At 42.2% G+C, this 24,694-nt stretch overlaps 2 protein-coding genes across 11 annotated transcripts; one reads left to right on the top strand and one right to left on the bottom strand.

The window, feature by feature from the left end:
- Window positions 1-194: 194 nt before the first annotated feature.
- On the top strand, window positions 195-9,840 carry nab2 (NGFI-A binding protein 2 (EGR1 binding protein 2)). 2 transcript variants are annotated; one of them, XM_030420126.1, is made up of 7 exons: window positions 195-1,050; window positions 1,295-2,254; window positions 2,368-2,501; window positions 3,472-3,523; window positions 3,685-3,799; window positions 3,910-4,095; window positions 8,180-9,840. In XM_030420126.1, exons 2-7 carry the CDS (start codon window positions 1,343-1,345, stop codon window positions 8,275-8,277), a joined length of 1,497 nt encoding a protein of 498 aa, XP_030275986.1. In that variant the 5' UTR covers window positions 195-1,050; window positions 1,295-1,342; the 3' UTR covers window positions 8,278-9,840. The 2 variants fall into 2 exon arrangements, with proteins under 2 accessions (XP_030275986.1, XP_030275987.1); XM_030420127.1 differs by having other exon boundaries at window positions 196-1,050; window positions 1,332-2,254.
- Window positions 9,841-12,858: 3,018 nt separating this feature from the next.
- On the bottom strand, window positions 12,859-18,055 carry LOC115583378 (uncharacterized). Of its 9 annotated transcripts, none has more exons than XM_030420154.1 (5): window positions 17,945-18,055; window positions 16,141-16,253; window positions 14,390-14,524; window positions 13,925-14,298; window positions 13,370-13,831 (listed from the first exon to the last, which is right to left on the bottom strand). In XM_030420154.1, exons 3-5 carry the CDS (start codon window positions 14,499-14,501, stop codon window positions 13,655-13,657), a joined length of 663 nt encoding a protein of 220 aa, XP_030276014.1. In that variant the 5' UTR covers window positions 14,502-14,524; window positions 16,141-16,253; window positions 17,945-18,055; the 3' UTR covers window positions 13,370-13,654. The 9 variants fall into 9 exon arrangements, with proteins under 9 accessions (XP_030276019.1, XP_030276018.1, XP_030276014.1 ...); XM_030420157.1 differs by having other exon boundaries at window positions 16,149-16,253; XM_030420153.1 differs by having other exon boundaries at window positions 16,141-16,266; window positions 17,945-18,004.
- Between the last annotated feature and the right edge of the window lie 6,639 nt (window positions 18,056-24,694).

Below are 24,694 nucleotides of genomic sequence, written 5' to 3'. Positions count from 1 at the left end.
ACTGTATTGTGTAATGTGATTTTGATATCAGCCGCTCCTAACAATACAACAGAAACAACATTTGCAGTAGAGACGGTGATACACGGTGAAGGCAGATCCTGGATGTGCACTGACAGACGGATGCTGCACTGATAGTTTGGGTGATTTGTGTGAATTGTCCCTTTAAATTTGCGACCAGCACTCGGAAAAGTACGGGGGGGGATAACAACTGGGTTTCACCTTTACACGTAGGAAAGAAAATGTACGACCACCCAGCTTCTACAGAAATAAGGTGGGAAAAAACAGCTCGCGGTCCACATCTGTCACGTCTGTACACTGTCCTCTGTGAGCCTGTATGTTGGTGTGATGACGGCTCGTATTGGGGGTCTGTGACACGGCAACCAAACTGTGGGAACCCCCTAAAGCCTCTGCATAAAAGACCAATCTTGAAGACGCAGAGGGTTAATTTCAAGCCCCCACCACCACCACCCACATCTCCAATTTGAAAGCCGCCTCTCTACCGGGAGAGGAAGGCTCTTTTTCGGTCAGATGGCGTGCTGCAGTCCGCCCCCGTCATTCTCCAGCCCACACAGACAGGGCAGCCAGCAACCAATACGGTGCGCCGGAGGAGGATTTCTGCCAGTGATTTCAGACGAGGTACGATACGCAAAGGGGATTTACTACGCCAATCTGAGCCGGGGAAGCTTTTTCAGCAATAAGGCGACAGGGTAAGAAAAAACGAACAGGAGAGCAACTGCGATGTGTGTCTGAGCGGGGTGTCTTCTGCTCAACATCTGGCTCCGGAGCGCTCGGCTGGTTTTTCTGTGTGAACTGTAGAGAATAATCCAAAGCGGGCTCCACTGGTCTGAACGGAACGTGCTGTTGTCTGGCAGACGAACCGAGATTAGTTGTTATGTCTTTGTCAGTTTCAGTCCGGGAGTAACGACCTGTGACATCGGGTGGCTGGCGAGACATTTTTCTTTTCTTTTTTTTGTTCTTTGTTTTTTTGTTTTTTTTTGCGTAAACACGCCAGCTCCCTCTGTGCACATCCGTCTGCCTGACCTGAAGAAGGTAAGAGAATTTCATGTTTCCTCAACTGTTTAGTCACATGAGGCTTTAAATGAAAAATATGTTTAAAAAGGTTGAAAGTAGACACAGTACATGGAGGAAGCTGCTCCAGAAACATGCACAAACTTCCTCTGACCTTGGTTTTATTCATGCTTGACCAACATAGAAGAGTGTGTGTCAGGTACACCAGGTGTAGTCCAAGTCTCAGACTAAATGAATAACTTGTAGAGGATTTCTCCACCTGCAGGTTCATGTCTTTCCTTTCTCCTGCCTAAACTTTCCAGTGCAGTGTGCCATGTCTCTGCCACGCACACTTGGGGAGCTGCAGCTCTATCGGGTTCTGCAGAGGGCCAACCTGCTGGCCTATTATGAAACCTTCATCCAGCAGGGTGGTGACGACGTCCAGCAGCTCTGCGAGGCAGCAGAGGAGGAGTTCCTGGAGATCATGGCACTAGTTGGCATGGCCACCAAGCCACTGCACGTGCGTAGGCTGCAGAAGGCCCTCCGAGACTGGGCGGCGAACCCTGCCCTCTTCAACCAGCCTGTCTCCAACGTGCCTCTCGGGGGCATCCCTCTGTTCAAGGTGGATGGGACGGGTGCAAGTGGACCAGCAGGTGGGCCCAGGAAGTCTGTGAGCAACGGGCAGCCGGGGTCTCCTTGTGAGAGGGAGGATCGGGCGTGTCTTACTCCAATGCACAGTGGGAGTCCCAGAAGCCCTTGCTCCCAGGCCTCCCCGCAGCCTCCGGACACACACTACAGGGAAAAACTGTCACCCATGGACCCGCACTGGCTCAGCCCGGAGCCTGATGGGAACTGCACTCTGGCTTCTGCATCTGGTATGGAAGAGGAGCCGCCCAGCCCTCCTCTGCTGTCCACATGTCCCCCAGGACCCTCCACATCTCCGAGCCCCTCGGCCTCTTTCGTTCCTGCAGCCCTGTCGGCCTGGCCTGGAGGACAGCTGGATGGGGAGACGGCGAGGGCAGTGGTGGAGAGCGTGGAGAGGCTCCTCAGGACCCTGCCCAGGTCCGATCCTGCAGAGGTGAAGACTCTGCTGAGGATGAACAAGAAGATGGCAAAGACTGTGGGGCACATATTCAAAATGGGGTCCCAGGACATGAACAAAGAAGAAGAGATCCGGAAGTATAGTCTGATCTACGGACGCTTCGACTCCAAGAGGAGAGAAGGGAAGCAGCTCACACATCATGAGGTAAATGCACCAGAGACAAGATGAAGCATTTGAATGTCTCAGAGAAAAGTATGTTGTGTCCTTATTGTCTGCGTGTCCGTCCCTCCTCCACTCAGTGCTTTTTTTCTCCTCAGTTGATCATCAATGAAGCCGCAGCCCAGTTCTGTATGCGTGACAATGCCCTGTTGCTGAGACGGGTGGAACTCTTTTCTTTGGCTCGGCAGGTGGCGAGAAAATGTGCCTACACCTCCACACTCAAGCATGCAAGGTAGGAGCACCGGCCATAGAATAGAGTGATGTGTTCGGTGACCAGCACACCTCACACCTGCTGAGTCCTGATTGCTCCTTGAAAAATCAAGAAGAAAATCTCTAAGTGAGTCGGGGAATTAAGTTTTTGTTCAAGTTAGATTCCTGCATGGCGGCATGGCAGAGTGGCATCGTGTTAGAACGAGCCACATGTGAAATATATGTAAATTTAAGTGCCACGTGGTTTCTGTGAGTCACATTCCCACCACTTTATTCATTTTCACAATGAACCTGGTTCAGATCACAGTGGGAATTAAACTCCAACCTCTGTAGTGTTCCTGTATAATGAGCTGAACATTGGAGCCGCACAGGAATACACAAATCCCCCACTGTGTGTGTGTGTGTGTGTTCACTTGCACAAAACATTTTTATATGACCTTTCTAAGAGTAACTACCAGCAGTTTTTTTAAACAAAATGTCCCTAATAATGAGTATTTGCCAAAAAAGCATATAACAATAACTAGCAATAACTAAATATTTATGAGTACTCATTAAATTATTTAAATATATCAGACTTGATAAGTGTTTATAGTGTCTTTGTTGAACTTTGTATTCATTCCAGATGATATTTTAGTTTTTTTTAGTATTTTCCTACTCTAGTCAGTGTTTAATAACCCTTCATCAAAAATACATTTGCAACAGTTAAAAATTATGTATCAGGTAATTTTACAAGTTCAATAAAAGTTGTACTCAGTGTGGATTCTTGTCTCTTGCGCACAAACATCTGCTTAAAGAAAAGCTTGTCTCAATTCAAAAAATCTTAAATCAAGGTAAATTTTTCTGAGCCTTCAACCTCCAACACCTTGCAGTCGAAAGCCCTGCAGAAACACTCTTTCGTGGACATTGAGTCAAGATTTTTTGTCAGGTTTCCTGTTTCCATGATCAACAATGAACTCTCACGTTCAACTGTCTGAACTGTTTATCTCCTGCAGAACAAATGCAGATGAGAACAGCCTGCTGCCCCACAAGAGAGCGAGACACGAGGTGAGTTCTTCAGAGCAGCGCTGCAGCCACCTGTTAACAACATGCAGCGGGGCTTCTTCTTCAGATGAATGTGTGATTCTAACACACAGCGCCGTGTGTAATTGTAGCCAAGTTTCAGGTTGTCAGATTATCAGCAATAGACTGACAGTGGTGTGTTTTAGGTGATTGTGCCCGAGAGTGTGTCATCTCTCCTCGGAGTGGAGGGCTCAGAGGGTTTGAATCAGAGAGCAGATGATGACAGCCTATCTGCAGAAAGCCTCGACAGTGTATCACACGGTAAAGAAAAAAAATGTGTTTTCTCTGCGCTCATCAGTAGATCATCATGTTTCTATAAGACCGTGGTATTTGACGACAGCATTTACACCCAAATCTGTCTGTCCTGTTAGACATCGGCTCACAGTGCAACCAGTCTCCATCGCCCCGACCCCACACTGACACCTCCAACCCTGCCAGCTGGAGTCGCCATCTCATACAGCAAACGCTAATGGACGAAGGGCTGCGATTGGCTCGGATGGTGTCACATGATCGGGCTGGCAAGATCAGCCTGGGGTCAGAAGGGACTCACTCTGCAGGTGACTTTTCCAATAATGACTCAACAATACTGTGTGCTTAGTGACGGACACTCAATAAAAGTCAGTTTGGCAGTCCTTCAGGTTCAAGGAATAGTTCAGCATTTTGGGAAATAGTCTTATTTGCTCTCTGGCAGACGATGAGATGCATAGATGTATCACAGAACGCTTCAAAAGTCTCTAGATTTTGTGGCCCACTGATGTGCACAGTGTTCCTCCTGCTGGCCCCGCCCATGGCTGCCTGCGCCGCCAATGGACTGTTACAATTTTTGAATTGCATTTCTTGGCTCTAGGAATTAAAGATATAAAACCTCAATGGATCAAAAATCCTAATTGACTTTATCTGCAGTTCAGAGTGTAATGTCCATAGTTATATAGATGTTATAGAAGAGTTTTACGCTGCAATACCACGATTGGCCACTAGGCAAAACTTGAAGCAAGACTGGGCGAGTGGTGCCATATTCCTGTCTTATAATCCATTTTAGATAGCTAGATGAGATGAAAAGGCTTATAGCTAGTTAGCTTATTGTAGCACATATACTGGAAAAAGGGGGAAACAGCTAGCAGCAAAAGTTGAAATGCAGCAAAAGTGCCCTCTTGGATATCCCTCTGTTAGATAAAATGTGAAAAGTGCCCTGTAGGGTGCCCTTCCAGTGCCCTTTCTGCTTTTGGTGCCCTTTTTATTTTTTTCCCCTTCCCCTAAATAATCCTGAGTCCACCTCTGGTTTCTGAAGTAGCCGACCCTTTCCCGTTTTCCAAGCGCATCGGACACAATTTTAATTTATGTTGGGTTACATAGAACCTGTTATCTTCTTCTACTTTGACTTTGTTTGTTTAATGTGTACCAAAACAGAACAGTGAAAAAAAATCACAATTTTGCCATTTCGCGAGGGGTTATGTGCTGAACTACTTCTTGGCTGGGAGCAGTTTTACACTTTGGATTTTGGAGAGATTTGAACAAACAAGATATTGAGTGTTAATAAGTGAGCTTTAGAGATGCGGGTAGGTGGATTTTGCAACCATCAGTCGGAGTCAGGCTAGCATTTCCCCCCTGTTCCAGTCTTAATGCTAAGCTAACTAGCTGCTGGCATTAGCTTCATGTTTCATGTACAGACATGAGAACGGTACACGTCTTCTCATCTTACTCTCGATGAAAAAGCCAGAAAGCTTGTTTTCCAAAATATCAAACTATTTCTTGAAGTTAAATTTGGGGTTGAATTAAAAACAAAGCATGTTGATGTTGGGGTGAACTGAGTGATGGCAGACAGAGACTCACTAACCTCCCCAAACAATGAATATTTTATTGCTCCAGTGCTTGAACTCTACTGAGTCACGCTAGGTGACGCCTCCCACCATGCACAGCTGAACTTCACCAGACTGTAAATTAGAGAGGGTAGAAGTTAGAAGGGGAAACAGAAGGAGGTGTAGAGCGAAATATAGAGGAAAAGAGTGAGAGAAGGAGGGTAGAGAAGATGGAGGGTGGAGGGGGGGTGTTACACTGTTATAGCACTTCCTTAATACCCTGTTACTGTAGCATTTCTGATGCATCACAGCTTCTCACAAGAAAGAGAGAGAAAAAAAAGAAAAGCAATGATCTGGGCAAGTTAGACGTTCTGGGCTGTGATAGCCAGTCGAAGAGATGAAGCAAGGAGAAGGAAGCCAGCAAAGACATGAGGGGGCGGGGAGGGAGGGAGGGAGAGGGGGGGGATAGGAAGTACTCCGTGGGTGGCAGAATCGGACCCCCCCTCTCAGCAGCGACTGACGTCAGAGTGTGTTAGGTGCGTGGGCTGAAGGGCGGGATGGATGGGGCGTGGGGGCGAAGGAGTGGGAGGTAATTGGAGGGGCGTTGCATTGACTCACCAAGCGACAGTGTACAAAAATAAAACCTGTGGGCAGGGAAATGGCACAGTCTTTTTTATACATCTTCTCCCTCTACCAAAAGGACTGCGGAAACAACAAAAAAATGACATATGTTTCATCTCTGACGTCGATCTCCCTCACTTTGTCTCTTTTCCTCTCTCTCTCTCTCTCTCTCTCTCTCTTTTACTCATCCAAGTTTCCTTCGCCTCATTAATCACAACTTTCTCTCACTTCCTTTCAACGTCACTGTCATATGCCATAACTGATCTTCCGCTGATGGTTCATATATTCAGGATACCGTTTGTCGTACATCATTCTGTACACACAATCTGATTAATCTAACCAGCTGTGTTTTTCCCTTTGTGCTGCTGAATGTGAGCTATTAAATTTTTGTGTTATGACAAATTGCCTTCTTCATAAGTTATTCCCACCTGATGGCTGAACAATGAGAGTCTTTTGAATTAGCAAATGAATAACTGAGCAGTCAATAAATGAATATTCTTTTACTCCATACACTTTTTGTGCTATGTATACACTCACAACCCAGCATCAGAGGTAATTGTGTCAGCACAAATACGCGTAATTATTATGAATAAATTCATGACTTGTAAACTCATATGTAGCACATTTTGTTCACTTGAGTTGTTGACTTCATCACAACCATATCACCAGCCCAAAGCTAATTACACTTGCAGACGTTTTGTTACTCAACAGCTTGAGTTGGTCATATGAACCATGATGACTTCACTCCACGTGGGAGAGTTTCTTGCTGAAATTCCCCAAACTATTATTCAAAGGTCTTCAAACAGTGGTTGTATCTTGATCACAATGCTTTATATTTGTCTTTTGCCTCGGTGTTACGATCATTTGCTGTCCAGCCGTTGATTTTAAAAGCAAAATTATGTAACTTTTATATCTTAAAATAACAGCTTCAGAATCATGTTGATGGTTCAGTGTCTTGGAACGGGTGAACGGTGTCTCTGTCTCAGCTATCACTTGTTTCTGCTCTATGCAGCTTCAGTGAGAGGGTAGGATCACAGCGTTACATACATGTTTACCGCAACACACACGTTCTCAAGACATAATTATGTTATTTTTGTTTGTAGTCAGCACCTACCTTACGTCTGAAACATAGTTACAGTCCTGGGATTTGTATTCACGAGTGTGGTGTCGCACTCAGAAACTGTGGGGGGCGCCAACTCGCGCAAAATGCCAATTTCTACATACTGTTGCTTTAAACATTAGGAGACCTTGACTTCCAATAAAATTTGCTAAAACACATTAAGTTAGAAATGTAATATTCCAGTCAATTGACACAGTTCACAGTAAATTTTAGGGTGTTACAGGCACCATCTACATGTAAGAAGATCCACTCGGTGCTCTTCATGTGTATTTTACTGTACTGTAGTTTACATATTTACAAAACACTCCTCAGCCAACAGCCTGGGTTTATTACATGTTCTTACCTAGAGATCAACTTTAGCACAGCACTAGATCCCAAGATTTCTTCATCAAGACCTTTAAAACCACCATTCTAATACCAATATTGGTAAACTAAAGGTGGCTTAAGCAGTTTAAGACTCTTTTAGCTGACTTGGAATAGTGTTACAGTATGTGTTTTCACTGACTGTTTGTTGTGTGGTTTGTTTATATTGTACATGCAATACACAATATATATTATATGTGTTGGTTTTGATGTTAAATTTACTTTTTCCTTTATTGTCTTATAAACACAGGGTGCGGATAAAAAAAGAGAGGAACAGCTCTCATTCGGCCACCCTGTATAAATAAAGGTTGAATGAATATATGTTTCATCGGTTCTCTGACTAGCATTGGTTCTTTAAAGCAACATTATGTAGGAATTGGCATTTTGCACGATTTCGCGCCCCCCACAGTTTCTGAGTCGACGCCACAGCCGTAAGCACAAATCCCAGGTCTGTAATGATGTTTCAGATGTATTGTGGGTGCTGACTACAGACAAAACTATGACATCATGGCAAGGTAATGTGTTGAAAACTTGTGTGTTGCAGTAGTCTGACTGAAGCTACATAGTGCAGAAACAAGTGATAGCTGAGACGGAGTGTTCACCGTGTTACAAGACACTGAACCAAAAACATGATTCTGAAACTGTTATTTTAAGGGGGAAAAGTTACACAATGTAGCTATAATTGACTTCTAGGTTAATTTCTGCATCATATCTCATCTGAAGTTTTACCTTTCTCCTCAGACCTTGACATTAAAGTAGAGAGGCGGAGTTCGATAACAGCGTGCAGGAGCAGTAGCCCCTGCATCACCAAAGATGACTCTAACCACCGTGGGAAATGAAGAGGCCCCGACGTTCATCAGGGAACTTGCTCTTAGGCCTGCCACTGAACTCAGCCACACAGCCTGTTGCTGAGCAGGGTTTTTTTTTTTTTCATCACTGACGTCTGATGAGGAGAAGACTCATACCTGCTTCAAATTCAATTCAGTAAATGTCAGAATTTACCAGCGACTGAGATCATAAACCTGCAGTGACTTCTAAATACTGAAGTTTAAAATGTTTTGACTTTATATTCAGTAAATATGTAGAGGAGACACTTTTTTTAAATACATGGACCATATGTCCAGATGATGGAAAAATCTGATTTTATCAAGAAAAACCTGATTATTTTGTCAGTCAATTTGTTGTGAGGAGTGTGTTTAAAGTGTTTCAGGTGAATTGGGCTCAACACAGCAGGGGGCACTGCAACTTTGGAAATGGACTCTGAACTCGCGCTGTGACATGCTGTAGTTGTGCAAAGGAAATGTGGTTTCACAGGGAGACTTTTATCTGCATTTACAGAAAGTTACAATATGAGAACAGTCTGATAACGTTCTAAGCAACTCCTCACCCTCAGGAAACAAATGGATGTTCTCGGTTCTGAAGTCAGTGTGTTAGATATTGTTTAAGACTCAAAAGATGAGGATAAATTAGCGTTTGTGACATATGTTGATCTTGATTACACTCAGACACCACCGTCAGGTTCAGAGGCCTTTTATCCTTTGCTGCACCATGAGATCAGGCATGCTGAGGTTCATGAGGTATAAACACCTGGTTCTTCATCGTCCACTCCCTCACATCTTCCTGTAATGATGTTTTTTGCACAAGCGGCTGATTTGGTGTTTGCAAGAGATAATAGTTCTTGCTTTTCATTATCTTTTACTCTGTGGAAATGTGCTTACAACACCTTTTCTTAAGTCAGCGGCATGAAACGAGAACGCAGATGATGACTTCATCGATCTCCAGTCGATTTTCCAGCTCTCAATAGTGAGGCCAGGTTTCAGGGTCTTGCTCGAGGGCCCTGCCCTACAGCAGCAATTGTACAGACTTTGGGGATTCTCCATTAAAAACTACACAGAAAGATTTTGAGACCACAGGAAATGTGGTGATTAGTGTAGTTTTTTGTGGGTAACTTACAATATGGAAGTGTGTTTTTAGGATGATTTCTGTAGTGTTAGATATTAACTAGGTGAACCTTATGTGAGTTTCCCTTTTATTTTTATTTCTTATGTCATTTGAGACTCAGTGAATTAGGGTGACTAATCTTTAGAAAAAGAAGAAAACTCATGCAGAGGTTTGCAGAAAGAAATCTCATGGTGCTTGACTCTTGATACAGCAGCTTCTACAAGCTACGTCAGCCTATTTGTCCCAGTTGAAATTGTTAAATGTGTTAAGACTTCATGTTATGACAAGGCTCGTGATAATGATTTTTGTAATCACAGAGTATGTCAGTGAGGTAGCTTGCTGTGCATCAGTTACACCTGCCTGTCTCTTGAGCATTAGTAACTTCCTCAGTTTATTATGTTGCAGAACAGATTATTTATTTTGTTACATCTCAATAAATGTTATTTTATTGCTTAAAGCCACGAAGTGTTGCATTGTTTTACCACAAAGGTTTTTTGTTTTTTTTCCTTTTTCTTGGCACTTCCGATGTGTCAGAGAGGCTGCAGGAGTTGCGTCACACAGCCAGCAACACCTCTGCTGCCGTCTTGTTTGTTGCACTGACGCTCTGCACCAAGCCTCCGTGCCGGCATGACTCACCTGTGCCAGCGATGTCATCAGCACTCATCCACTTACAGCCCTCCCTCACTTGATTTACAGACACCAGAGAAGATCAAGACACGCAATCTAAACCTCAGACAACTTCACTGAATTATTTGTTTTTTTGTTATTTATTTCTCTGTAGGTTAGCGTACAATTAATTAATTAATTAATTGTTCAAATCAAGTGTCGCTATTACGAGGGTGTCTGTAGGTCAGTCCATCACTGAAATATCTCAACTTTTAGCACAAGACATTCATGGTCCCCAGAGGATGAATCCTGCTGACTTTGGTGAATTTGCCTCTAGTGCAACCATGAAGTTGACATTTTTGCTTTTACTTAGAATATACTCCATAGGATGGTTTGGCAGGGAATGATTTACACGCATTTGTGGTTTCGAGAGGATGATTTAAAAAGATTATTTAAAAAAAAAGACAGTTTAAATTTAGTGCCACCTCATCTTAAAATGTCTGTTTGTCCAGTGCTTTGGATCAAAATACCTGCAAAGCTGATGACATTCCCACCAGTCTCAGCAGTAATTTATGTTACTGCTAATTAGCGAAATGTTAAAATGCTAAAACGCTAAACTAAGAATGTGAGTTATAAATATCAACATGCTGAGATAATCATCATTATTATCATTTAGCTCGAGGTAGCATACTGTAGACTCTCAGTCATGTTCCTGAGTTACACTCCCTCCACCACAGGACCAGTGAAGAGAGACATGGTCACATGTTACAGGGGATCTTTATATAAAAAGTTGCATTACCTTCTCTTAAAGGTCCAATGTGTAGGATTAAGCTGCATGTATCAGTAGCCCTTTTTAGATAGAAAAGGCGGCACATTTGCTCCAAGGTAAGGGCGGCAATGTGCCGGCCTGTCTTTCTAAAACGGAGGCATAATATTCCTCCTTTTCCAAAAGCCTCTGGGGTAGGCGTAAACATGTGACGTGACGTGAAGCTCGAAGTTGGGCTGTGAACAGTGACAAAGAATTTGTCTTCAAAATAAGAGCTTTACATTGCACCCCATTGGAGTTTAGAACTGGGTTTTTAGCGGGGGGCTTTTAATTTGAAAGTAGTGACCGTTCCTAGCTTGCCGCTATGACAACAAGCGAACAACGAAGACAGCTACAGAGACCGAGGCCGGAACATTTATTTATTGCATTTATTTTGTGGATGGGTTTAATGACATCCAATTTAACACAACACCTCTGATCTGTCAAAAATCTGGAGGCCGGGTCAGCACCTTGAGCTCTTTGTCATCTTCCTCAAACCATTCCTGAAACACAAAGGTAGGTGGTAGGTGTCAGAAAAATACCCACATGAATGCCAGGACTTAGGGTTTCCCTTTCCCATAGTGCATCCTGGTGCCGTCTCTTCCCCAGGTAAAACATACACATGCCCAGCCATTCATATGATGTAAAAGAAACCGTGATTGATGAGACCAGGTCACACTCTTCCTCTGCACCACAGTCTTTTTTCTGATGCTCAAAGATGGAGAGAGCATGGGCACTCTGACCGGTGAACAGCGACACAGCCTGATACACTTAAAGCTGCACTGTGTGTTCTGACGGCTTTCTGTCATAGTCATAATCTGGGTTTTTGGAAATGAGTGCTTGGTTGCTCTTCTGTAAGATCAGAACACTTCGCTCCTCGTGCCTACCATTGACCCTTGGTTCACTAGTTGTGCCTCCTTGGGCCACTTTTCATCGTCTAGACATCACAATTGTCCTGCCTCCAACACGTCACCTTCAAGATCAGACTGTTCTCACGTTGTCCAATATATCCCACCGCTTGACAGTTGCTCTGTGTAATGAAATGATCATTGTTATGCACTCACCTGTCAGAGGGTATGATGTTGTGGCGGGTCAGTTCATAAATAAAGTTATATGCTAACTGACTCACTTGATTATACATGAGCAACAATATCCAAGTTGTTTTTCTTTTTGTGTTTATGAGCGCAACAGATGAAGGGCACCGCCTTCATCAATCAGCTGTCGGCACCACTAATTAGGGAGTTCAATCTTTGAGTCTATTCTTAGCCCGCGCTGTTTCCTCAGTAACACAGAGCTGAGCTGCAGACAGCTGGTCAGTCTAATAACACTCCACTGCAAACATTTCAAAAGCAGCAAGATGACCACTGATTTAGTTATGAAGTCCAATTATCTGTATTCAAATGTCTGAAATATTCTTTAAGATTATCCAGATGAGGCAGATGTAGTTTTGAATGATGTTTACTGGGATGTACAATAATGGTTCAGTGATAAAATTAATCAGGTTAAATGACTTAATTTGTGTTGCTTATCCAAGCTTGAAAAATATGATTGAACTGGTGGGATAATTAAAGCAGTCTTGACAAGAAACTGTGTTCACACTGAAGTGCAGAGATCAGCCAAGACGTGATGATCAGACAGTCTTTATCGTGCAGAAACAGCTTTTTCTTTCCCTAATTAAGAGTCTGCTTATGAAATACTTGCATCTAAAACCAAAGCAAACAAAATTACAGTTACATAATATTATATATATTATATATATTCATTGGCCGGCACTGATGAACACATTTCATAACAAGTTAATCATGTCATCTTGTAACAAACGTGTCCGCCACATTTACAACAGACAGCAGGTGGAAACCTACCTATTATATTTCTAACAATTGTCTTCACAGTTATCTTTTCAAACAAGGACAACATCGTGTCTCCCTGTCCATGACCGACAGTACTGGCCAATTCATTAACAGCACACAGAAGGTCTAACAAATAAAAAAAACACAATTTACTGTCCCAAATAAACACTGCGGATATTTTTTGTCCTCCTGGCCCAAGAAAAAATAAGATTTCACAGTGAAAGGTAAAATTGACACAATTTAATCTTTTTATTTCAACAATGAACGTCCTATTACAATTCCAAGTGAATGCAAGCCATAAAGATCTACATGTTTTTGCTGTCACCAAAGTAGAAAAGGTGTTTTCACAGGTACTATTATGAGCTACATTAAGGCATCTGGGGAGGATCACAATCAGCGTACATTAAGTAGGGATGCTTCCACGTGAAAGACAGATGAATTACAAGAGGAAACGTAGTTCTTGCAGGTCGAAACTACAAACCGAGCAGTGATTATATATGGTTAATAATTAATGCTCTGTGTGAGCCACATAGCTTAAACAGTGAGCAAACTACTGGTATCTGGCCAGGCAGAGACAGTTTGGTGAGTTTTGGTATCATTTTGCTCAGGTCTGGATTGACTTAAATTTACAATAGTTTCGACAGAAAAAAAAGTATTTCTCTTCTAAACATAAATCTCAGAGACCTAGATCTCAAAATCTGGAAGATTTAAACCATGGCTACATAAGAGTACTATAGATGAAACAGTTTTGTATAATATGGGAAAATGGGTCTTTACAATACAATACCTCAGTATTTTGCATACATTTAAAGCGTAGGAAGTCTATCTAAACCCTTCAGTTCACATTTCAGAAACAGAAAATCATGCCAGCATCTGCACAGATCACCCAAACAGGCAAACAGCTAACCACATAACGAACAGGTCTACTCAGTGCTGTTTCCAGAGGTTGAACTGCTCCATCACAGCACATCATGTGAACACATATCTCATATTGGGAGAAAAAGTCGTATCGGTTTAGGTGATGTGGGTGTAAAGGTGTCGTAGGAACTCTCCTCTGGTGGTTGTGTCTCCGGGGAAAACCGCCTGGCAGAACTCACAAACGTTGGACTGCAGCGCCACGTCTGACATCAGCATCCCGTCAGACAGAGTCCGCAAGTCGTTGGGCAGGGAGGGTCTGTCTGTCCCAGGCATCTGACACAAACAAAGAGGGGAAGTCATGGAGGTTTTGAGGAACAACAAGGACAGATCAGAGAGCCCCTGCCCATGTCCAGTCAAGACACCTACCCTAACCGTGTGCATCGCCACATCTCCACACAGATGATCTGCTTGCAACACATTTCTTGAGGCATTCGAAGAAGCTCCTTGCCACATCAAGGAGTCCACGCTCAGCAAAGGTGCAACATTTTGCCCCAACTCCTGCTTTACCTTAGTCCGACGAGGCCCCTCCATACAGAGCTTGGACATATCTTCAGCGAGGAGATCAGAGAAAGTGCCCACATTTCTAGAGAGGCGATCGGCAACACAACACTGTGCTGCAGCGTTGTGTGCTGTGGCTGTCAGTGGTTGAGGATATTCAAGGAGACATGCAGGGATTTCTTGGGTGCACTGCACAGGGATGGACATCATATCACTCGCTTCCCCATTAGGGAGAGCTGCACCTGCAGGCAGACAGTTTTAAAAAAAAGCGTTAAGTGAATCCTGACTGACATGTTTCTAAGGGTTTGGTGTTACAATAGATTTCATACAGACCTTGCTGTTTCTGCAGAGCCGTTGCGAGTTGATGTAGCAGAGCTGCTTGTCTGAGGCAGAGTGACCTCAGGCGAAGGAACTCCTGGTACAGCTCACTGTACGCTTCCTCCATCTCACCAGCTCACAGATCCACAGCTAGTAAATACAGGTCAATACACAGAGCAGTACAGTAAACTTATATAACATACGCTTACATATACATGAATCACTCATCATGTAGACTAAATGTGGGAAAATATTGTTTACAGACATGCTTGCGGCTTTGTGAGTCTGTACTTTGGTACAACCGTGATATTAGAAAAATGCCAATGTTAAGGAAATATTCTCCGTCTTAATTCAGAATGTTAGCATGTTGGTTAGTTTGAGCTAAACACAAAGCACAGCTGAGGCTGATGTCAGTGTCTTTAGTTTGTGCTGGTATTTGCTTGTGAAACCAAACTTTTGGACGAATTGGTATTTCTACCTGATGATGGCGCTAGATGAAAAGTTAATAAAGTCATAAGAGCAAATATCTAGGGACCTGACATTTTCACAGTACTCCATCCAATCAGATGTTGTTGTCAAGATATTTCCGTCCAGCTCATGGTGGTGCCAGAGGAAAGGTTCAGGGGTCACTCAGGACCACTAGTAATACCAGTAGCAAATAAATAAAACAAATATATCCCATAGTTGAGGTGATATTCAAAGGTGCAGCCAGCAATCTGGAGAAAGTTAGTTGATTGTTAAGTCTCATTCCCACGTCGTTTAACGTCGATGCTTTGGGTTGGTGGCTTGGTTCGAGACTTTATTGTTTATTAAGTCTTATTTGAATGTGAATCAACAATCTTGCTCCAGAATCACCCACCCGACCTTTATGTCTGGATCCAAGTGGTGAACCGATTAACTGAAAAAGCCAATACTGCCATGTCGGCTAGTGCTGTTGTGGTGTTTTGATAGTGATGTCCATTACATTGTTTGATTTAGATGAGATCTGATGATACTGATGATGTTCATCATTTTCCTGCTACTTATAATGTTTAAGTGACCATTTGTACAATGTTTCTCCACTAACGTAATTACTTTTTTCCCTGCTGTACATCATTATCATATTATACATTTTGCCATATATAACCAAATCCAAATTATACAGTGCACAACAGTCAGGATTTTAAGAAATACAAAACAAAGAGTCCTCCACAAAATTACCAGAAACTGCAAAGAAGGCTTTGAAATAATAAACAAATACACTTCATATTTGATTTATTAGGTTAACTGTTTATATACTTTCTATGTATTTTATTTCCCAACAGATCTAGACACTTATCCACATTTCTGGGAAAATTGCCGAGGAATCTATTTTTGCCAGTAAGTGGTCAAATTAAAATATCAAAAGTATACATTGAGAAATAGACATAATGTCAGGATTGCCCCTGCTGCTCGTGGGGATCTTGGAGACTCAAATGTTTTAAGTGCCAAAACGTTCAAATTTCTTAGCTTATCATACAAAATATTTGTATTAAAGTCATCTCTCTTAGAAAATTACCAGTTTGTGCAGTTTGATCCTGGACCATATCTACTGTATTTTCATAAGTTACATTTCCTGGACAAGCAAGCCCTGAGAGGAGGTCTTCCGCTGACTGTGGTCTTACAGATATACAACCACAACATACCTTACTTTTAATTTGTCCTGTTTCAAACATGATGCATTGACTTTCTGCGGATACACAAGGTGATTGCATACTGTCAGCATATATCAGTTCTGATCTGCTTACCACCTTACAAGCTCATGTGTCGCTTCTCCAAAAGATCAGGACTGGCTTCTTGCAGCTGGGCTCAGGGTTCCTGTCGATCCTCATCGACGTCGAACAAGCTTCCTGTTATTGTCCTGCAATCAGACACTGTCTCACTATGTAAATCCAGACTCGAATCCCACTGAATTTGAGACAGTGAATCCATTCTTCAGATGACACCTTACCAGCCACAGTGACTGTAGGTCGAGTCTCTTTCTTCCAAAGTGAGCTAATGGAAATTATACTGACTTACGTATCAACACCTACTGCACTGGAAAATGTTGAACATAAGGAAGTAGCTCTTAAAAACAGGGAAGTGAAACTCCTGTCATATAAAAAGGAACCTCACCATCACTCAGTTGACTTGTTTAATGAGTGTCTGCAGATGCTTTATTAGCAATGATTACACAGAGGAAAGAGTCAGGCTTTATTTTTAATGTTAATAGAGCACTGTCTCTCTTGATTTCAAAATAATTTGACCATCAGCGATTGTTCCACTCAGTCTCTCCATCTGTGTTTTTTAAATGGTTTCGGCTGCTCATATGATTTTCTTGTGCTGTGACGGAGAGGAAACTAAGAAGAAGGCAACACAGCAGCGCGTTTTAAAAAGTTGTTAGTCAATAGAGGGACAAAGGCATCTCCTGCTTGCTATCCACAGACATGAATATTCCCAAATAAACTTGACAGGGACGTTATGGGTCTCCATAAAATCCCCGTGTTAGGCTCTGGATCAGTGAGGCAGTGAGGCTGCATCCAAAAACAAACAAAATGGATTTTCATAAACCTAAAAATTACAGCCGCAGCAATAAATCGATCAGTTGCCAACTATTTTAACAATCACATCTGTTTGATTAATTGTTTAAGGAAAAAGGTCAAAAAATTATTTGATTCCAGGTTCTTCAACGCGGATATTTTTATGGTGTTTGTGCATTTTACGGACCTCAATCTTTGGGAAACACAAATAAACATTTTTCACCATTTTCAGACATTTTTTAAATCAAAATTACTAATCGATTGAATAAAAATGAACATAATCGTCCGTCGCAGCACTGATGTAAATCGTACATCAAGTGCATAATGCCTCCCCACCACTTGTGAAAGATAGATTAAGATCTTTTACTCAAGCAAAAAAGCAATAATGCCCAAATAAGAGTAAGTACCTTCTACAGTCCTGTCAGTAAATTATCTTTTAGGATCCCAGTACACATGATAGGATAATTCCCACAGTAAATGTTATAAAATCACATATTATAGTGCTGGATTGATTATTATTAATGCATAGTGTGTAGACAGCATGGCATTGATATTGATGATATTTTAGGGCAGTAAATCACTACCAATACAACATATTTCTGTGTTCAGTAGGTCTATGTTTCTATAAATGCAATCTTAAGTTTATAATTGAAATATAGTGGACAAAAAGTTTTAAACTGTATACAATGGAAATGCTCAATACTCAGTTAAACCACAAGTAACTTGAAGTGCAGTACATTGAGTAAACGTGGTGTTATATTGTCCATGTATGGTCACATTATCATGTGTCAGTCAGTTTCAATCTTTCTAGCTCTCTGTCCGAACTCACATTTATCATAATTGTGTAATTTTCTCAGTAAAGTGGAAATGAAGAGTCACTCTTCACTTACTCAACCTGATTTCTCTGTTTCACTGAAAAACGCGGAACTCCGTCCGAGATGCATTTCACTTTGTGCCTCTTTTCCCAGACTCACATCATGTCAGGACAGTTTCCCCCCTCCCATGAATCACAAGAAACATCAAATGTACTCACACTCAAAGTGTCGTTTCATTCCCGGCAGGAAGTGCACACGCAGTTACTGATGATGATGCTGATAGTCATAATCCCTCTCCTGGCCGGACTGGAAAAAAGGATCCGCATTTTACTGTGATGACGTCACGAACCCAACCTTAAACCGGGAGTTCACCTGCGTCAAAGTGAGATACACCTGCCAAAATAACACTTCCTGCTCAGCGAGTCGCCTTCAGAATAAAAGGCGAACATGCTTGTAGTAGAGCCTTGAGAACTTTTCAGGGAGAGCTTTGAATTGAATGTTGGTGTCAATAAAAATGCTAAATACTACTTTTTTTTTTTTTAAATCAGCAACTGGATTATCGGCTAAATTGCTCCCACTTTGCCCTCAGGCCCCAAAAGGTCATATTTCTATATCTTGTTTGCATAATGATTATCATACTGTACAAGTTTTGGATCTATATCTTGTGTACACAGGCTAATGACTTGTGGGCATACAAATTATGATCTCATGGGACTGGAGACAATCCAGTTGCTGAATCTTCACTCATATTAGATGTTGCATAAGGGATGGATGGACTACAAGCAAGCTTTGAAGTGTTGAGCTGAAGACATCAGAACAACGGCAATACGAACAGAGCAGCAGGCCACGATTCACGCTGCTCTTTGTTTTGAGATTAGTAATACCTGGCCAGCTTTCCTATGATTCACTGGGAGCTAGGAAGCTTACATTTCAGCTCTGCTTTGAAACTAGATACCAGACGTAAAGATGGCACCCATTCAAAATAATGAGAACTGCTCGCCCGGTGCATACGACAAAAAATTGTTTTACTTCCCAGTTGTGCGGATCGTTAAATATGCACAGTAGAGTTTCTCCTGCTGGCATCGCCTGCAAGTTCCTGCTTGGTCCATGGAATTCACATTTTGATGACGTAAAAGATTATTAAAAAAACGCTTTTCTCAGCTCGAGGAGCTTTTTACAGGTATAAAACCTCCAAGGATCAAAATGTCATAATAGAAAGGGTCATTGTTGGCCTTGTTTGCAGTTCTTGGTGTCCTGTCAACACATTTACAGATGTTTCTTTTATAATCATGCACTAAGGGGAAAATGCTTTTGGGTCCACTGGGGAATTTTTCCTGCAGTGTATAGGAGTGGCCACTGGGCTCAGTGGTTTATTAAAATCCATGCTCCCCTCTCACATTCACTAGTTTGGCGCTTTGACACATGTAGGTGCTCTTATCTCTGATTGGTTGTAAGTCTTTCCAATTGAAAACAAAGCAAGCCCCCTGGAAGACCGCCAGGCTTTAAAGCCAATTCTATGTAGTGGCCAAACTATCACGTGATGCACTTTGGCCCAAAAGAGTTCCCACAAGCTTGCATAGTGAAAACAGGTGGATATCATTCTTTGAGCGTTATGAAACCAGTGGAATGACTCGCTTCCCTTTCAGAATTTGGTCTAATAACATTTGGAAAGCCTAGAAGAGCCGCACAATTGAATCATTATTATCCCCATTGAAGGGAGCAGAGGACTAAACCGTCAGTTAGGTGGCTCAAATGGCAAAGGGCCAGCAGAAATCTCACATGGAAAATCCCGGTAATTTCATGACGGGAAGTCAAACTTTTTTGGCTGAGCAGCTTTTATAGAAATGGACGGCACTCCACATCTGACACTGTTATCGGCAGTTCTTATAATTCGTCCATGGTACAGAGGCATTTCGGTCTGCACCCATGAAAATTAAATATGAAGTGAGAGGTTCAGGGAATACATATTTGCAAACTGGACCAGTACTAAAACTGATAGGAAAGTTATTATGGTCATTGGTAATAAACCATTCATCCATTTTCTTCTGCTTTTCTGTGGTTGGGTCATAGCAGCAGCAGGCTGAGCAAGGATTTTCAGATGTCCTTCTGTCCGGCCACATTTTCAGCTCAGCCTGTGAGTCGAGATGAATTCCCAGGCCAGATGAGATATGTAATACCTCCAGTGAGCTCTGGTACCATGGGGACTCCTCCCAGTTTGACGTACTGAGAAAACCTCCAAAGGACGGCACTCAGGAGGGATCTTCATCAGATGCCAGGACCACCTCAACTGACTTTTTTTGGCGCAAAAGAGCAGCAGCTCTACTCCATTCACATGTCTGAGCTCCTCACCCATAAGGTTAAGTCCAGCCACCCCATCCTCTGGCCCCATTTAGGCCTATTATGCAAGCTAGAATTTTGACCTCATAGTAGCGCTAGATGAAAAAGGGATCCACAAGGTTATTATAATTCATCCTGAGGGGAACATACACGTGTGTATCTGAATTCAAGGCACCCTATCCATAACAGTTATTCCAGTCTGGACCCAATTGGTGAACCGACCAACACATTGGCAGACTGTCATCTAGCCACACTGGTCCAGCTTGTGAAATCTGTAAAGTCATCAGCATCTGATGACAGGTGTTAGACTTGTGAACAGGTGTGTTGAGCTGGAGCCATGGTGAAGAGAGCCATAAAAGTGTTTAGTCATGTTTAGTCCTGTTTCCTCAAGGAGTGTGTGTGGCATTTGGGGCGTTCAGTCATGTGTTCACTGTGGCTGATATTAATCTAAAAATAGACCATCATTAATGCAGGAGGGCCCTATGGGTGGCATGCTAGCCTCCATGCCACCGGCCCACTCAGGAGGAACAGCAGTTTTTGCCCTCAACCCTTGACAGCTGAGTTTCACAGCCAGAACCTTGTGATCTGAGGACATGTGTCAACTCCCTCTACTTCAGACTGGTTATGTAACTCTGTGTGACAGATAGGCAGCCGTCTGATATGTCTCTGATATGTCTTTGACATGTCACTTCTGCTCCTACAGGATCCATTCGTGTCATTTCCTTCTTTTTGGCTCAAAAACAGGTGTTATGTGTAGTTTTTACTTTGTTATCATCATATCAATGTGTCATCATCTGCCTGCTGACCCGGTTAAGTGTAACGCCAAGTCAGAGCCACATCGACATTAACTGTTGTATCGTCTGTTAAGACTTTGCATTAGGGCCCATTATATAGGTGATCTATAATGTAAAGTGTTGATTGTTGTCCCCTTTTAAAAAAATTTCTACATTGTTAATTGTATGTAAACAGCAGTAGAAATAAAGCTGCATAAACAAAAACAACAAATAAACAAGAAAATAATACAACAATTCAAGAAAAGAGTGATAAAAATAAAATGTTACTGTTATAAGAGAAGAGAATTTACACAGTATTTATCACAGAAATTGACATTGGATCTTCACATGGACATTGGACATTTAACCTGTTGGGCCATAAACCACTGATTTTGATGTTAAAATCAGAGTAAAGACTGGTTGCCAGATTTAATTTCAAACTCTGTTAGACATAGTGAAACCAGTTTTCTCCAGATGTAATACATCTCTTAATTACTTTGGCCCCATATCAAATGTTAGCAGCTTCTCAGCATTCCAGAATTGTGGCAACGGTTTTCTGGCTAGCAGAGTGGATAGAGAGATGGAGCAGGCTACATACCGATCCCTCACACTACCTGACTCAACCACCCTAAATAGTGCGGTAGAGGAACTCGGGGAAACTCCCGATTACAAGTCAAAAAACAAAACAGAATAAATGATTCCAAAAAGTTAGTGAGCTGTGATATTGTAAGAACTGGAAAGAACGAGTTTCTCTGATCTATGAGGGAAGTATTTTATTTGAAAATGTTTTGTTATCTAGCAGGAGAGAAGTGTAATCTATACACAACTTTGACCTGTTTGTTGTATGACCAGCATTTACAGAATTAATAGTAATATTTAAATACCCTGAATATTTTCAACATAGGATTTCCACATTGCATCTGTAATTCCAATACCCTATTCATTCCATCAGTCTACACATATGAATGAATGAATCAAAAATGGGACAAAGAGCCTTTAATAAATGGTTTAATTGTCAAGACACTGTCAAAAGCAGCATGAAGAGGTTTCTCATACAGTGGTTCATCATATGAGACCTTAAAAAGTGTTGCAATTGTAAAAGAGGAAGAAAAATATTAAGTTTAGAGCCAAAACATCTGTTGCAGTTGCAGAAAGGAGGCAAGACTATCATTACCAGAGAATTCTCCCTTAGACATGATGCCCTCCTCCTCCTAAGTTGTGACGACCAGGTCCTCTTGAACTGGTCAAACTGGTCTGATCAAACTCTTATAAGAGGTCATTATGCTTATTTGTGGGTTCATGATTATATTTTGGCTTACTACTAAAACAAGTTTGCTTTAGTGTACAAAAACACTTTTCTCAGTTTTCTCATACTGTCCAGTTCTCCTGTCTCTTGGAAGCCCCCCTCCTGAATACCCAGTTTGCTCTGATTGGTCAGCTTACATATGCATGAGCCAGCACTGCTAGCAACAACGAAGCAGCTGTGCTATATTAATTGCGTGCCAAACTAGCTGCAGGGCACAAATTATGCAAATGTGACCTTTTTAACTCTCAAGATCTTTCACATGTACAAGAACATTTATAAAACACAAAAGAAAAGGAAAAAATAAAAAAATATGATAGGGCTCCTTTTAAAGAGCTGTGGATTAAAGTGTTATTCCTTTACATGTCTGTCAGTCTCTGCTGGACTGTCAAGGAGTGCTGGAAGACATTAATGAGTGCAAGGAGGGTGGTCAGTCTGAAGCCATGTGGGCAACCAGGAAGAAAAAAATAGTTAAATGGACAGCCAGATGCTGCTACTCTACTGACGTCCGCTGCATGAGTGGAGGCACCTTTGTTTCATTCAGGGAGGCCCTGATCACATTTGCACAGATTTACACATTCACACATGGAACCACAGTCTGATCTGTTGGCCACTGTTGGGCCAGTTGGAGTCAAGAGCCTTGATTAAGGGTAGTGGTGGTATTGAGGGAGGAGCAAGCACTGGCTTTTACTTTTCCCACCCACCCGGGGAAATTGAACCGGCAACCTTCTAATTGTAAGCTTGCCTCTCTACACTTCAGGCCACCCTTGGCCATAAGGTATTCTCAGGCCCATGCCTTTGAATCAAAGTGTGAAACAAGACAAAGCCTCAACAACAGGCAAAATGTATTTATGTGTACGCACAAAACACATCTGATTTCAATTTAGGCTGAAAAGTAAACAGAAATGATGTACGTGTTAATTTACATATAGAGAGGGAAGTGAGATCTGATCACGAGTGGTCACTCGAGACGTGTGGAGAAGCATGATAATGTCAGCCGTGGACTGACGTATTTGAAGCGGTCCACTCAGGATCAGATCACCAAAGATGTATGTTAATGCCTGTTATAAACAGGCCTCATGTGACAGCCTGTATGTTAAATCCTATTTTTAACAGCTCGTCATGTTTCCAAGGACGTGTGGGATCAGTTCAACAGATGCAACAAGTAACGTTACTTCTCATAATGATGAATAATAATGGATTTACAGCACACATCACAGTTAAAGAGGCTTCATCTGTGTCCGTCCTCAGCACAGTGTGAATCGTCAATTGATGCTGTTATTTACATCTGTGTACCACCTGTCTGCGCTAGTGTGTTTGCTGGTTTGCACCATGTGTTTGCCCTGACCTTGACCCCTCCCTCAGCGTGAAAACACACACACACACACACACACACACACACACACACACACACACACACTTGCACGCCACAACACACCCTGTCCACCAGGCCCCCTCCTCTACCACCATCTCTTTGCACTTGATCCCTGTGTTGGGGCTCTCTAAAGTGTGTGTGTGTGTGTGTGTGTGTGTGTGTGTGTGTGTGTGTGTGTGTGTGTGTGTATGTGTGTGTGTGTGTTTTGTGTGTGTTGGGGCTTTGCCGTGAATAACTTCCAGGCAGGCTGCCAAGAACTGTCATCTGCCAGTGCAACACTATCCATCCTGTCAATCTTGTTTTATAATTGTAACATTCTCATATTCTCCGGCTGAGCAGAGAGAAGTTTCCAACATAGTGAGACGCACATGCACAAACGCACGCACACACACAAACACCACACACACACACACAGACACACACACACAATGTCTTTACTTTGCTTCTTCAGCAGCGTCCTCACATCGTATCAAGTACTTTTTTAAAGCCATCGAGTTGTATTGTTTGTGGTTTGTGATATAAAACAGTCAGTGATCTGTTTGCGTTCACTTTTTCAGTTTTTTTTTTCCTGTTTGGATGTTGCTCCAAACACATTTTCTCTTCTCTTTTTTTTATCAAACAGGTTTGCAGAAGTGACATTCATCATTGCATTAAACAGGAAGAGTGTAAATTCATCTGACACACTCCCATTGAAGCTAATATTAGTCTTTTTCTCCCCGCCACAGTATTAATTTCATGGCTGTGAAGCACAAATACAAGCAAAATAAGTGCTGCTTGAAATCAAATGGAGACTCAAGGCTGCAAACTGCATGAGATAGACTGTCATATACATTAGAACCATTGGGGTGTAGCTTTGAAGAACGACACCCGCTTCCAAGTGGTGACTCGATAGAGTTGTAAGACTCAAGGACACAACGAAGACAGCCATTAAATGTCCACCAGGTTTTTCACCACGATAATTCAGCCAGCTCACCATCCACTTATGAATTTAATCCTGCTGGGACTATAGGCTTAAGACGGGGACAGTTATCACAAGGATGGCATGAGCAATGACGTCTGCCAACTCATTTATCACCGGACTCTGTTAGTGAGAGAGACCAGATCCAATTACAGAGGTTTCTATGGGCTCAACAATGGCCTGCTATAAATACACTCACAGAGGGTTTTCCACACTCAACAG

The sequence above is a fragment of the Sparus aurata genome, chromosome 6 (assembly GCF_900880675.1).
Source record: "Sparus aurata chromosome 6, fSpaAur1.1, whole genome shotgun sequence".
In the NCBI taxonomy this organism is placed as follows: domain Eukaryota; kingdom Metazoa; phylum Chordata; class Actinopteri; order Spariformes; family Sparidae; genus Sparus; species Sparus aurata.
Note: the sequence above shows the minus strand (reverse complement) of the source record. Positions and strands in the feature narration are given on the sequence as shown.